Source organism: Anomaloglossus baeobatrachus (assembly GCF_048569485.1).
Source record: "Anomaloglossus baeobatrachus isolate aAnoBae1 chromosome 5 unlocalized genomic scaffold, aAnoBae1.hap1 SUPER_5_unloc_30, whole genome shotgun sequence".
Taxonomy (NCBI): Eukaryota; Metazoa; Chordata; class Amphibia; order Anura; family Aromobatidae; genus Anomaloglossus; species Anomaloglossus baeobatrachus.
Window position 1 is genome coordinate 755,104 of NW_027441807.1, and position 12,611 is coordinate 767,714.

General features: G+C 48.0%; 2 protein-coding genes across 2 annotated transcripts in view; both read left to right on the forward strand.

Moving 5' to 3' along the window:
* Positions 1-12,611, forward strand: part of LOC142259205 (uncharacterized) — a 73,644-nt gene that overhangs the window by 41,827 nt on the left and 19,206 nt on the right. Inside the window, exons 6-8 of the mRNA XM_075331698.1 lie at positions 29-152; positions 236-349; positions 6,415-6,603. Coding sequence (XP_075187813.1) covers positions 29-152; positions 236-349; positions 6,415-6,603 — 427 coding nt within the window. The remainder of the gene's footprint in view (positions 1-28; positions 153-235; positions 350-6,414; positions 6,604-12,611) is intronic.
* Positions 6,804-9,548, forward strand: LOC142259208 (uncharacterized). The gene is made up of 2 exons (XM_075331700.1): positions 6,804-6,855; positions 7,102-9,548. Exons 1-2 carry the CDS (start codon positions 6,804-6,806, stop codon positions 9,432-9,434), a joined length of 2,385 nt encoding a protein of 794 aa, XP_075187815.1. The 3' UTR covers positions 9,435-9,548.

Consider the following 12,611-nt stretch of genomic DNA (forward strand, 5'->3'; position numbering starts at 1 on the left):
GGGGTGACGCTATCATTGTATGTGTCAGGTTCCTATAAGGTGTCAGGACGTCACCGTCTATTTCTCCATGGAGGAGTGGGAGTATTTAGAAGGACACAAAGAGCTGTACAAGGACGTCATGATGGCGGTTCCCCAGCCCCTCACATCACCAGGTAATAGACAGGACTAAATACACATGGCCTATAATTATCTGTATGTAAGGAATGAATTCAGTCCCTGTATGTGTCTCCTCCAGTTCTATCCAGTAAGAGGACAACACCAGAGAGATGTCCCCGTCCTCTTCTCCCACAGGACTGTAAACAAGAAGACCCCGATGTTCCTCAGGATGTGTTTCCTCCAGCTCTATCCAGTAAGAGATATCTACTCATGCACTTTCTGCACTAATTTTGTGTTTACATTTTTAGACTTTCTGCTTTGTTTTTTCAGCTGTATTTTCTTTGCTTCTGCTTCTTCTGCTGTTTGTTTCTAGTCCCTTCTCTATGTTGTTATGAGGGCAACTCAAAGACCTGCAGAGGGTTCATGAATACCCGGTTTCCCCGAAAATACGACCTGCACCGAAAATAAGACCTAGCATGATTTTATGGGATTTTAAGAGAATACTTGAAATATAAGCCCTACTCCAAAAAATAAGACCTAGTTACAGTCAGGGCCAGCGTTGGGAGAGTCAAGCTGTGCAATTTCTTAGGAAATCCACTCTCTTAGGCTATGTGCGCACGTTGCGTACAGTCACTGCAGAAATTTCTGCAGCGATCTGAAGAGCACATGTGCGCTTTAAATCGCTGCAGAAATGTCCGTAGTGAAAAAAAAAAAAGCCGATTCCATGCGCTCTGCCTGCAGCTCCTGCCATAGACAGAGCAGAAGCTGCCGGCAAAGCGCACGGAAGAAGTGACATGTCACTTCTTAGAACGCAGCGCTTCGGCAGCAGCCGAAGCGCTGCGCTCTAAAACGCCACGTGCGCACGACCCCTGCACAATCTCCATGGACTGTGCAGGGGACGCTGGACGCATGCAGTTACAGCGTAACTGCATGTATTTACGCAACGTGCGCACATAGCCTTAGGGTCCCCATCAGTTGTATTCTGAGGTTTATTGTTTAAGGACCTTTGTTGGCTTCAAAGTCATGTGACATGATGTAACCAAAGGTATCTTAATTGCAGGAGTCTAAATGAACTGACCAGAAGACAGGCTGGCATGCAGGACTGGCATTAGGGGAAAGGGAGAGCAAACTGGACAAGAACCCCCATTCTCCTAGCGGCCCCAGTGTTTATATGCCAATTATAGGACTGCTTAAGGACCTTTTTGACATAACGTCATGTGACCAAAGGCTGGTGGGTGGGTAGGTGGGTCGGTGTGTGTGTGTGTGCGTGTGTGTGTGTGTGTGTGTGCGTGTGTGTGTGTGTGCGCGTCCGCGTGTTCATGCCAATTTTAACCAGCTTTGCCAAAATGGGCAGAGCTTGGCCAGAAGAAGGGTGTGATGCCACCGCTTCTCTAATTCATAACAAACTGCAGCGTTCCCTATGCCAGAAATCTCACTCCAGTCCCTGGTGTCATTTGTCAGTGTCCATTGCCGGTATTGATGAATTGGAGTACTAATGTTTATCTGCAAGACCCTGCTACTTGCTTTGGTTACAAAGCTTAAGGTTAGGCCATCAACGTTATAGTCTCGGACAATCCCGTTAAATATCCGGTATCTGTCTCTAACTATTTTATGTTAGTCTTTGAAAAAGAATTTCTTTGAAATTGTCTATGTTGTGGATCAATGTTACAAGGAGATTTTTGCAGGTTTTGCCAACTGTCATGGCGGCGTCAGGATCTGTGGAAATGATAGATTTCTGCATGTTAACTGCTGTGATGTCTGTGAGCAGTGCAGGGAGACACAGGCTTTAAACTACAGGCTTGGGCAGGCTAGCAAGAGTTATTCTCTGCTGGGCTGCTTGTTAATGTCTTTGATCACATGCTGTAGAGGAGAAAGTATCTATCACTCCCTTTCTGTATATGCTGGCTGGACTATTTCATTAATGCCAGGTATTGGTTACCTATACTGGTCTGGTGAGGTGTTGAGATCCAGACTTATGGGTGGTTGTTTTGTATTATTGCTGTGAGCTGTTGTGGTTTTAACCCTTGTTGTGTTTTTGTTGCTGCCTTTCTGCTCTTGCTTTTCTCCTTACTCTCTCACTGTTTATTTCTGTGAGTTTGCAATGTGTCCTGTCTGTCTGTGTTAATATTTGTTTTCATTCTATTCCTGCCCCTTCCTTCCCTGGGGGATAACAGATTAGATCTAGTCAGAAGAATAGTAAGGCATGGGACTCAGGCATCTCCATATTCAGGGGTAATCAAGAGGTTAGAAACAGTTTAGGGTCCCCTAGCGTGAGGGACAGTATAGTAGCCCCCTGTCCCTCATTATCCTGCAGCCACATTGTGACAATCAATCAGATTATTTATTGTAGCACATTCCAGAGAACTGGTGCTAGTAATGGGAGATTCAAATTAACGAAGATGTAACTCTTAGATAGGGATGGGAGATCCCGATTTGTAAAGATCGGAGATCGTACCGATCACATAGTGATCGTGTGCACGATCCCAATCACGAACTTTCCTGGAAAGCTTGTGTTACAGATCGGTCCAGATCGGGACCAGGGGCTGTAAAAAGAAAGCACATTATTAAAATAAAAAACTTTATGATCATACTTACTGGTCACATGACTATGACGTTTTCAAAGGTCCTCTTAACTTCCGAGGGTATTCACTGCACTGCTCGTCACTTGGCTGTTTTCGGCCGTGTTCGCGGTGATGTCAGGGTTCACCCGAGTCCATGGCTCATAGACTCGATTGAACTTTGACTGTGACTGTGTGAGTGTCGCATCGCATCACGGCGCTCAATCTCAAGACAGCAGCGGGTCTGCTGCTTGTGTTTCCATGCAGCTGAAGCGCTCCTGTCGTGAGATCAGTCCGTGCGGGGTTATGCCCATGCGAGACGCAAGTGCAATCATCCCCTCACTGTCAGCCTGCTTCTTGCTCTGAACAGAGCGATTTAGCAGAGCTGGCAATGCTCTCTGCTTCTCACTGTGTATAGACTGTGTCTGTAAAGAGTGATGAAGCTGACAATGCTCTACCTGTGGATTACGTCGGACTAAGGATTTTTTTATTATAAAGATGGAGTCTCTAAATTATTTTTTTTTTATATTTCTAATAAAAAAAAATTCTGTTGTATTTTTTTTCTGTTTATTAGAAATTCATGGTGGCCATGTCTAATTTGGCGTGAAACCATGAATTTCGGACTTAGTACCATCTGAGAATACAAAGCTGGTATTAACCCCTTTATTACCCAGCGTGCCACCACCACTAGGGCCACTGGATGATCCGGGTAAAGCGCCTGGAAAAGGCGCTAAGGAACAATGAGCCATTTCCAGGGGCGGGTACGGACTGCCGAGAATCCCAGCCCCCAGCTGACTGGCTGTACTTTACTGGCGATCAAAATACAGCGGGAGCCCACGCATTTTTTTTTTTTTTTTATTATTATTTTTTTAAATAATTAAAAAAATAATAATAATGGGCTTCCCTGTATTTTGATTGCCAGTCAGGCAAAGCCAGGCAGATGGGGTGAAGGTGGCAGCCCGTAGCTGTCCGCTTTCATCTGCGCCGAGTATCAAAAATATAGTTGAGCGCTACATCATTTTTTAAAATCATTTATTTTCATAAAATTATATATTGTGCTCACTTTTTTGTTTTTATGTATTTTTTTTGTATTCAGTACAAACAGGGCCCTTTCTCAGTGAGCTGGGCATTTCATTCTGTGCATCCCCTGACTGTGTGACCTGTTGGGACCCGGTCACTCTCAACCCTTAAGACCATGTCACACTAAGCAACATCGCTAGCAACATCGCTGGTAAGGAACAACTTTTGTGACGTTGCTAGCGATGTTGCTTAGTGTGACATCCAGCAACAACCTGGGCCCTGCTGTGAGGTCGTTGGTTGTTGCTGAATGTCCTGGACCATTTTTTAGTTGTTGCTCTCCTGCTGTGAAGCGCACATCGCTGTGTGTGACAGCGACAGAGCAACAACTAAATGTGCAGGAGCAGGAGCTGGCTTCTGCGGATGCTGGTAACCACAGTAAACATCGGGTAACCAAGAAGCCCTTTCCTTGGTTACCCGATATTTACCTTCGTTACCAGCCTCCGCCGCTCTCAGCTGTCAGTGCCGGCTCCTGCTCTCTGCACATGTGGCTGCAGTACACATCGGGTAATTAACCCCATGTCTACTGTAGCTAGGAGAGTAGGGAGCCAGCGCTAAGCAGTGTGCGCGGCTCCCTGCTCTGTGCACATGTAGCTGCAGTACACATCGGGTAATTAACCCGATGTGTACTGTAACTAGGAGTGAAGGGAGCCTCCACCAAGCGGTGTGCGCTGGTAACCAAGGTAAATATCGGGTTGGTTACCCGATATTTACCTTAGTTACCAAGCGCAGCATGCTTCCACGACGCTCCAGCGATCCCTGCCAGGTCAGGTTGCGGGTGGGATCGCTGGAGCGTCGCTTAGTGTGACATCTCACCAGCGACCTCCTAGCAACTTACCAGCGATCCCTATCAGGTTGTATCGTTGTGGAGATCGCTGGTAAGTTGTTTAGTGTGACTGGGCCTTTAGCCACATTGAGGCCTATTTTAGACCTATGGTAAGGTTTTAATATTAGAGAGTGTAGGTACTATCCCAACTGGGTACACCTTGACGTTTGGTGGGATAGCTTTATGCTTTTTTTTTACCAAAACAGTGTTTACTAAGTACCCTATGTTTATATGCACTATGCTTTTATTTAGTTACAGCAGGGTATGTTTTCACAATTTTTTCCTTGGTGTCTGTTTATTAGAAATAAATACACAGACACACTTAGGGAGTCCATCTTTATTACTCCCTATCACCCCTCCACGATCCTGGTCTTCTGTCACTAATCTAGCTCTGCTATATCAGAATGCACGAGGGGGAGGAAGAGCGCTGCTGCTCCCGCACTGTCTAATCACTCAATGAGTGATCAGAGGCTTTGGGTTGGTAAGCGGGGATTTCACTGCTGCCACCGTTGACTTAGTAGCCTAACGAACGGGTTACTATACTATAGTAACGGTGATCTCCGATCACCTGATTCTGGCGACGCTATTCATCACCGGCTGTGGTAGCCAATCCCTGCATGTTGGCTGATTGTGTAAAGAGCGCCAACATGCAGGGAGGGGGAGCCGAGCATGTGCCTGAGCATCTCGCTGGTACACAGCGGTCGCTGAGTTTACAGAGTACTGAGCTGCTTGGGAAAGCACCGTATACCGGCGAGCATGCTGACACTACAGGACCTTTGCACGATGTCATAATCATGTGACCCAGTCTGTAGCCAATGGGATAATACAACATTCCCATGTGACTGATCATATGGCTATGACGTCACGGAAGGTCTTTTGGTTACCGGGAGGACACCGCATGATCGTACTCGGAAGCAGAAGCAGCGGGAGACAGAGTGCAGGATACGTCGCGGGATCTGTAAGTATAATGACAATGTTTATTATTAACTGTATTCTTTATTTTACAGCCCCCCGCCCCATCCCATAACTGTAAAGTCCAAGATCGGTGATTGGATGCACGATCATGTTATCTCGATCCCGATCTCGAACTTCACAAAATGATTCAATGAGTCTCCCCGATCCCGACCATCGGGGGGGATCACTCATCACTACTCTTAAGCCTGCTTTACATGTATCAATTTCTCGTGCGATCGCATTTGCGATCGCACCCGCCCCCTTCGTTTGTGCGATATGGGCAATTTGTTGCCCGTGTCACACAAAGTCGTAAACCTCCGTCACACGTACTTACCTTCCAAATGACCTCGCTGTGCGTGGCGAACATCCTCTTCCTGAAGGGGGAGGGACGTTCGATGTCACACAGCGGCCGGCCAATAGCAGCGGAGGGGCGGAGATGAGCGGGAAGTAAACATCCTGCCCACCTCCTTCCTTGCGCATTAGCGGCGGGACGCAGGTAAGCTGCAGTTCAGCGTTCCCGGGGTGTCACACGGAGCGATGTGTGCTGCCCCGAGAACGATGAACAACCGGCACGCAGTAGAACGTGCAATTTTTTTTTTTTTTTAGAAAATGAGCGACGTGTCAACGAGCAACGATAAGGTGAGTAATTTTGCTCGTTAACAGACGCTCGTAGCTGTCACACGCTACGATATGTCAAACGGCGCCGGATGTGCGTCACTTACGACGTGACCCTGAAGATATATCGTTTGATATATCGTAGCGTGTAAAGCCCGCTTTAGATCGAAATTGAACAACAGATTCAGGATACATTTATTTCTAATTTAATTTCTGATGTTATGGTTTAAAAAAAATGTACTTTCAAGATAATATTATAAAAAATAATAACATTGTGTTTATTTTTAGCAGATGACTGTATTGGGAGTTCAGATGGAAATCTATCATCTTCAGAATTTAAAACAGAAGATCAAAGTATCACACATGATACATATGAAGAGCATGCTGTTGCCCCAAATATACCTCCAGTCCTTCCTCTGAAAGCTTCATCATCAGATCTTTTCAAGCAAGTCCAAAATTCCGATTTATCACAGAATTGTAAGCAAAATAAAAGTTACAGAAGGGATGTGGAACATGAAACGGCTCCTACAAGGGTGAAACCATTTTCATGTTCAAAATGTGGGAAATGTTTTACCAGGAAATCACATCTTAATATCCATCAAAAAACTCACACAGGGAAGAAGCCATTTTCATGCTCAGAATGTGGAAAATGTTTTACTCAGAAATCAAATCTTGTTATGCATAAGAAAAATCACACAGGGGCGAAGATATTTTTATGCTTGGAATGTGGTAAATGCTTTACTAGTAAATCAAGTCTTGTTGACCATGGAAAACTTCACACAGGGGAGAAGCCATTTTCATGTTCAGAGTGTGGGAAATGTTTTATTCAGAAATCAGATCTTGTTAGGCATCAAAGATGTCACACTGGGGAGAAGCCATTTTCATGTTTAGAATGTGGGAAATGTTTTATTCAAAAATCAAAACTTGTTCAGCATCAAAGATCTCACACCGGGGAGAAGCCATTTTCATGTTCAGAATGTGGGAAATGTTTTATTCAAAAATCAGATCTTGTTGTGCATCAAAGATCTCACACCGGGGAGAAGCCATTTTCATGTTCAGAATGTGGGAAATGTTTTATTCAAAAATCAGATCTTGTTAGGCATCAAAGATGTCACACCAGGGAGAAGCCATTTTCATGTTTAGAATGTGAAAAATGTTTTAATTGGAAATCAAAACTTGTTCGGCATCAAAGATCTCACACCGGGGAGAAGCCATTTTCATGTTCAGAATGTGGGAAATGTTTTATTCAAAAATCAGATCTTGTTGTGCATCAAAGATCTCACACCGGGGAGAAGCCATTTTCATGTTCAGAATGTGGGAAATGTTTTATTCAAAAATCAGATCTTGTTGTGCATCAAAGATCTCACACCAGGGAGAAGCCATTTTCATGTTTAGAATGTGAGAAATGTTTTAGCCGGAAATCAAAACTTGTTCAGCATCAAAGATCTCACACTGGGGAGAAGCCATTTTCATGTTCAGAATGTGGGAAATGTTTTAATTGGAAATCAGAACTTGTTGTGCATCAAAGAATTCACACAGGGGAGAAGCCATTTTCATGTTCAGAATGTGGGAAATGTTTTAATTGGAAATTAGAACTTGTTGTGCATCAAAGAATTCACACCGGGGAGAAGCCATTTTCATGTTCAGAATGTGGGAAATGTTTTATTCAAAAATCAGATCTTGTTGTACATCAAAGATGTCACACTGGGGAGAAGCCATTTTCATGTTCAGAGTGTGGGAAATGTTTTATTCGGAAATCAGATCTTGTTAGGCATCAAAGATGTCACACTGGGGAGAAGCCATTTTCATGTTTAGAATGTGGGAAATGTTTTATTCAAAAATCAAAATTTGTTCAGCATCAAAAATCTCACACTGGGGAGAAGCCATTTTCATGTTCAGAATGTGGGAAATGTTTTACTAGGAAATCAGAACTTGTTGTGCATCAAAGATCTCACACCGGGGAGAAGCCATTTTCATGTTCAGAATGTGGGAAATGTTTTATTCGGAAATCAAATCTTGTTAGGCATAAGAAAAATCACACAGGGGCAAAGAAATTTTTATGCTTGGAATGTGGTAAATGTTTTACTAGTAAATCAAGTCTTGTTGACCATGGAAAACTTCACACAGGGGAGAAGCCATTTTCATGTTCAGAGTGTGGGAAATGTTTTATTCAGAAATCAGATCTTGTTAGGCATCAAAGATGTCACACTGGGGAGAAGCCATTTTCATGTTTAGAATGTGGGAAATGTTTTATTCAAAAATCAAAACTTGTTCAGCATCAAAGATCTCACACCGGGGAGAAGCCATTTTCATGTTCAGAATGTGGGAAATGTTTTATTCAAAAATCAGATCTTGTTGTGCATCAAAGATCTCACACCGGGGAGAAGCCATTTTCATGTTCAGAATGTGGGAAATGTTTTATTCAAAAATCAGATCTTGTTAGGCATCAAAGATGTCACACCAGGGAGAAGCCATTTTCATGTTTAGAATGTGAAAAATGTTTTAATTGGAAATCAAAACTTGTTCGGCATCAAAGATCTCACACCGGGGAGAAGCCATTTTCATGTTCAGAATGTGGGAAATGTTTTATTCAAAAATCAGATCTTGTTGTGCATCAAAGATCTCACACCGGGGAGAAGCCATTTTCATGTTCAGAATGTGGGAAATGTTTTATTCAAAAATCAGATCTTGTTGTGCATCAAAGATCTCACACCAGGGAGAAGCCATTTTCATGTTTAGAATGTGAGAAATGTTTTAATTGGAAATCAGAACTTGTTGTGCATCAAAGAATTCACACAGGGGAGAAGCCATTTTCATGTTCAGAATGTGGGAAATGTTTTAATTGGAAATCAGAACTTGTTGTGCATCAAAGAATTCACACCGGGGAGAAGCCATTTTCATGTTCAGAATGTGGGAAATGTTTTATTCAAAAATCAGATCTTGTTGTACATCAAAGATGTCACACTGGGGAGAAGCCATTTTCATGTTCAGAGTGTGGGAAATGTTTTATTCGGAAATCAGATCTTGTTAGGCATCAAAGATGTCACACTGGGGAGAAGCCATTTTCATGTTTAGAATGTGGGAAATGTTTTATTCAAAAATCAAAATTTGTTCAGCATCAAAAATCTCACACTGGGGAGAAGCCATTTTCATGTTCAGAATGTGGGAAATGTTTTACTAGGAAATCAGAACTTGTTGTGCATCAAAGATCTCACACCGGGGAGAAGCCATTTTCATGTTCAGAATGTGGGAAATGTTTTACTAGGAAATCAGGTCTTGTTTACCATAAAAAAAATCACACAAAATAAATAATTTTTATGTTCTGAATGTGGGAAATGTAATTTTCATAAATCACATCTTGTTAAACATGTGAAGAAGCCACACAGGGAAGGAACCTTTTTCATGTTGTGAATAATTGAAATGTATAACTGGTAAATCAAGTTTTGCCCACATCAGAAAACCAACAGAGCGGAGCAGCCAATATTGGTTTCAGAATTTGCCAAATGTTTTCATCATTAATCAGGTCCTGTTGTCAGATGAGTCACACGGGAGAAGCCATCATGATGTATCATAATTCAAAGGGTTTTATCCTAAAATCGGCTGCAATTCCTTAAGTAAGAATTTGTGAGGAAAAGAACCATTTTCTTTCTTTTTAGAAATTATTGTATTTTTCCTTTCGTCACGACAGCACCCACGAGAGAGGGATCCGCCCCCTTCAGGACAGGAAACCTACAGATAAAAAAGGGGCGGTCCCCCTCCCTCATCAGTTGGTTTCCTGTCCTGCATGGAGAGGAACCTACAGTACCTGGGTCCGGTTGAGTCCGTGCGGTCTCCGAGGGAACGGCGGAGCTCAGGGTCCAGAAGCACGGTCGGTGGAGCTCCCCTCGTGGACTCCGTCCTCCGGTGCACCTCGTCCTCTTTCCTTTGGTCCGGCTTTGCCTCCAGGGAAATGGCGCCTGCACATGCGCGTGCCTACTTCTTCCGGGTTGCTCTGCTCGTGCGCGGCAGGGGGGCCCTGCCGCGTCAGCGCGCGCTCTCTGCTGCCGTGTCCCGGAAGTGCACAGGAGCGCTTCCGGGGGAGTGGACCGGGAAGGTTCCTGGTGAAGCCCGTGGACCCCTCCTTCCTGAGCCGGACGCGGCATGGTCGGTAAGTTGCTGTCTGTCGCCGGCAGTGCACGGAGGCCGGCGCCTCTCCCTGTGTCGCGGGCTGCGCCTTCCGGCTGCAAGGCGTGTGCGATGTGTCCGGGGCCGCGTCCGCGCTCTGTCTCCTCGGCGGTGGCCCGGCAGTGCACGGAGGATCATCAAAGAGTCTCTGCCTGCCCTTCCCCCTGCCGCCCGTCCGGGGTCAGTGCGTTGCTTAAGGCCCGGTGAGCGGGCCTTTGGAGCTGGATTCTGCCGCATGGACGGCGGCTGGGCCTCCTGGCCCCTGTGGCCCCTGTGGTCTCCTAGCCTTGGTGGCCTCGGGGCCTTTCTGGCCTCTATGGCCCGGCCTCTGTGGCCTCCGGGCCTCTGTGGCCTCCGGGCCCCTGTGGCCTCTGTGGACTCCGGGCCCCTGTGGCCCCTGTGACCTCTGTGGACTCCTGGCCCCTGTGGCCTCTGTGGACTCCTTGCCCCTGTGGCCTCTGTGGACTCCTGTCCCCTGTGGACTCCTGGCCCCTGTGGCCTTTGTGGACCCCGGGCCCCTGTGGCCTCTTTGGACTCCTGGCCTCTGTGGACTCCTGGCCCCTGTGGCCTCTGTGGACTCCTGTGGCCTCTGTGGTCTCCTGGCCCCTGTGGCCTCTGTGGTCTCCTGGCCCCTGTGGCCTCTGTGGTCTCCTGGCCCCTGTGGCCTCCGGGCCCCTGTGGCCTCTGTGTATCCTGGCCCATGTGGCCTGTGTGTCCTCCTGGCCTCTGTGGCCGGTGTGTGTCCTTCTGGCTGAGCCTTCTGGCCTCTGTGTCCTCTGGGCCTCTTGGCTTCTGCGTCCTCTGGGCCTCTTGGCTTCTGTGGACTCTGGACCTCCTGGCCTCTGTAGCCTCGTGGCCTCGGGGCCTCCTGGCCTCTGTGACCTCTGGCCTCTGGGCCTCCTGGCCTCTGGGCCTCCTGGCCTCTGAGCTTCCTGGCCTTTGCGCCTCCTGGTTTTGGGTCTCTGGGCCTCCTGACCTCCTGATCCCTGTGCCTCCTGGCCCCCGGGCCTCCTGGCCTCGGGCCTCTGTGTCTCTTGGCCTCGTGCTTCCTCGCCTCGTGCTTCCGGGCCTCGTGCTCCTGGCCTTGGTCCTCTGTGCCTCCTGGCCTTGGTCCTCTGTGTCTCCTGGCGTTGGTCCTCGGTGCCTCCTGGCCTTGGGCCGCTGTGCCTCCTGGCCTTGGACCTCTGTGCCTTCTGGCCTCGGGCCTCTGTGCCTTCTGGCCTCGGGCCTTTGTGCTTCTTGGCCTCAGGCCTTTGTGCCTCTTGGCCTCGGACCTTTGTGCCTCCTGGCCTGGGGCCTCTGTCCCTCCTGGCCTTGAGCCTCTGCGCCTCCTGGCCTCGGTGCCTCCTGCCTTCGGGCCTCTGTGTGTCCTGCCTCTGTGTCTTGTGCTTCCTGGCCGCGTGCCTCGGTTGCCTCCTGGCCTCGTGCCTCTTGCCTCTGTGCTTCCTGGCCTCTGTGCTTCCTGGCCTCTGTGCTTCTTGGTCTCTGTACTTCCTGGCCTCTGTTCCTTCCTGGCCTCAGGGCTTCCTGGTCTCTGGGCCTCCTGGCCGCTGTGGTCTCTGTGGCTTCCTGGCCTCTGTGGCTTCCTGGCCTCTGTGGCTTCTGGCCTCTGTGGCTTCCTGGCCTCCTGGCCTCTGTGGCTTCCTGGCCTCTGTGGCTTCCTGGCCTCTGTGCCTTCCTGGCCTCTGTGCCTTTGTGCCTCTTGGCCTTTGTGCCTCTTGGCCTTTGTGCCTCTTGGCCCTTGTGCCTCTGTGCCTCTTGGCCCTTGTGCCTCTGTGCCTCTTGGCCTCTGTGCCTCTTGGCCTCTTGACCTCTGTGCCTCTTGGCCTCTGTGCCTCTTGGCCTTTGTGCCTCTTGGCCCTTGTGCCGCTTGGCCCTTGTGCCTCTGTCCCTCTTGACCTCTTGGCCTCTGTGCCTCTTGGCCTCTGTGCCTCTTGGCCTCTGGGCCTCTGGGCCTCTTGGCCTCTTGGTCTCTGTACCTCTTGGTCTCTGTGCCTCTTAGCCTCTGTGCCTCTTGGCCTCTGTGCCTCTTGGCCTCTTGGTCTCTGTACCTCTTGGTCTCTGTGCCTCTTAGCCTCTGTGCCTCTTGGCCTCTGTGCCTCTTGGCCTCTCGGCCTCTGCCTCTGGGCCTCTGTGCCTCTTGGCCTCTGTGCCTCTTGGCCTCTGTGCCTCTTGCCATCTGTGCCTCGGGGCCTCCTGGTGGGCCTGTGTTTCTGGTCCTGCGTCTCTAGGCCTTGCGCTTTTGTGCTTGCTCCTTGCGGCACTCCTGCCTTGCGCCTCTGACGCCTTGCGCCTCCCTGGCCTTCCTCCTGACCTGGCGC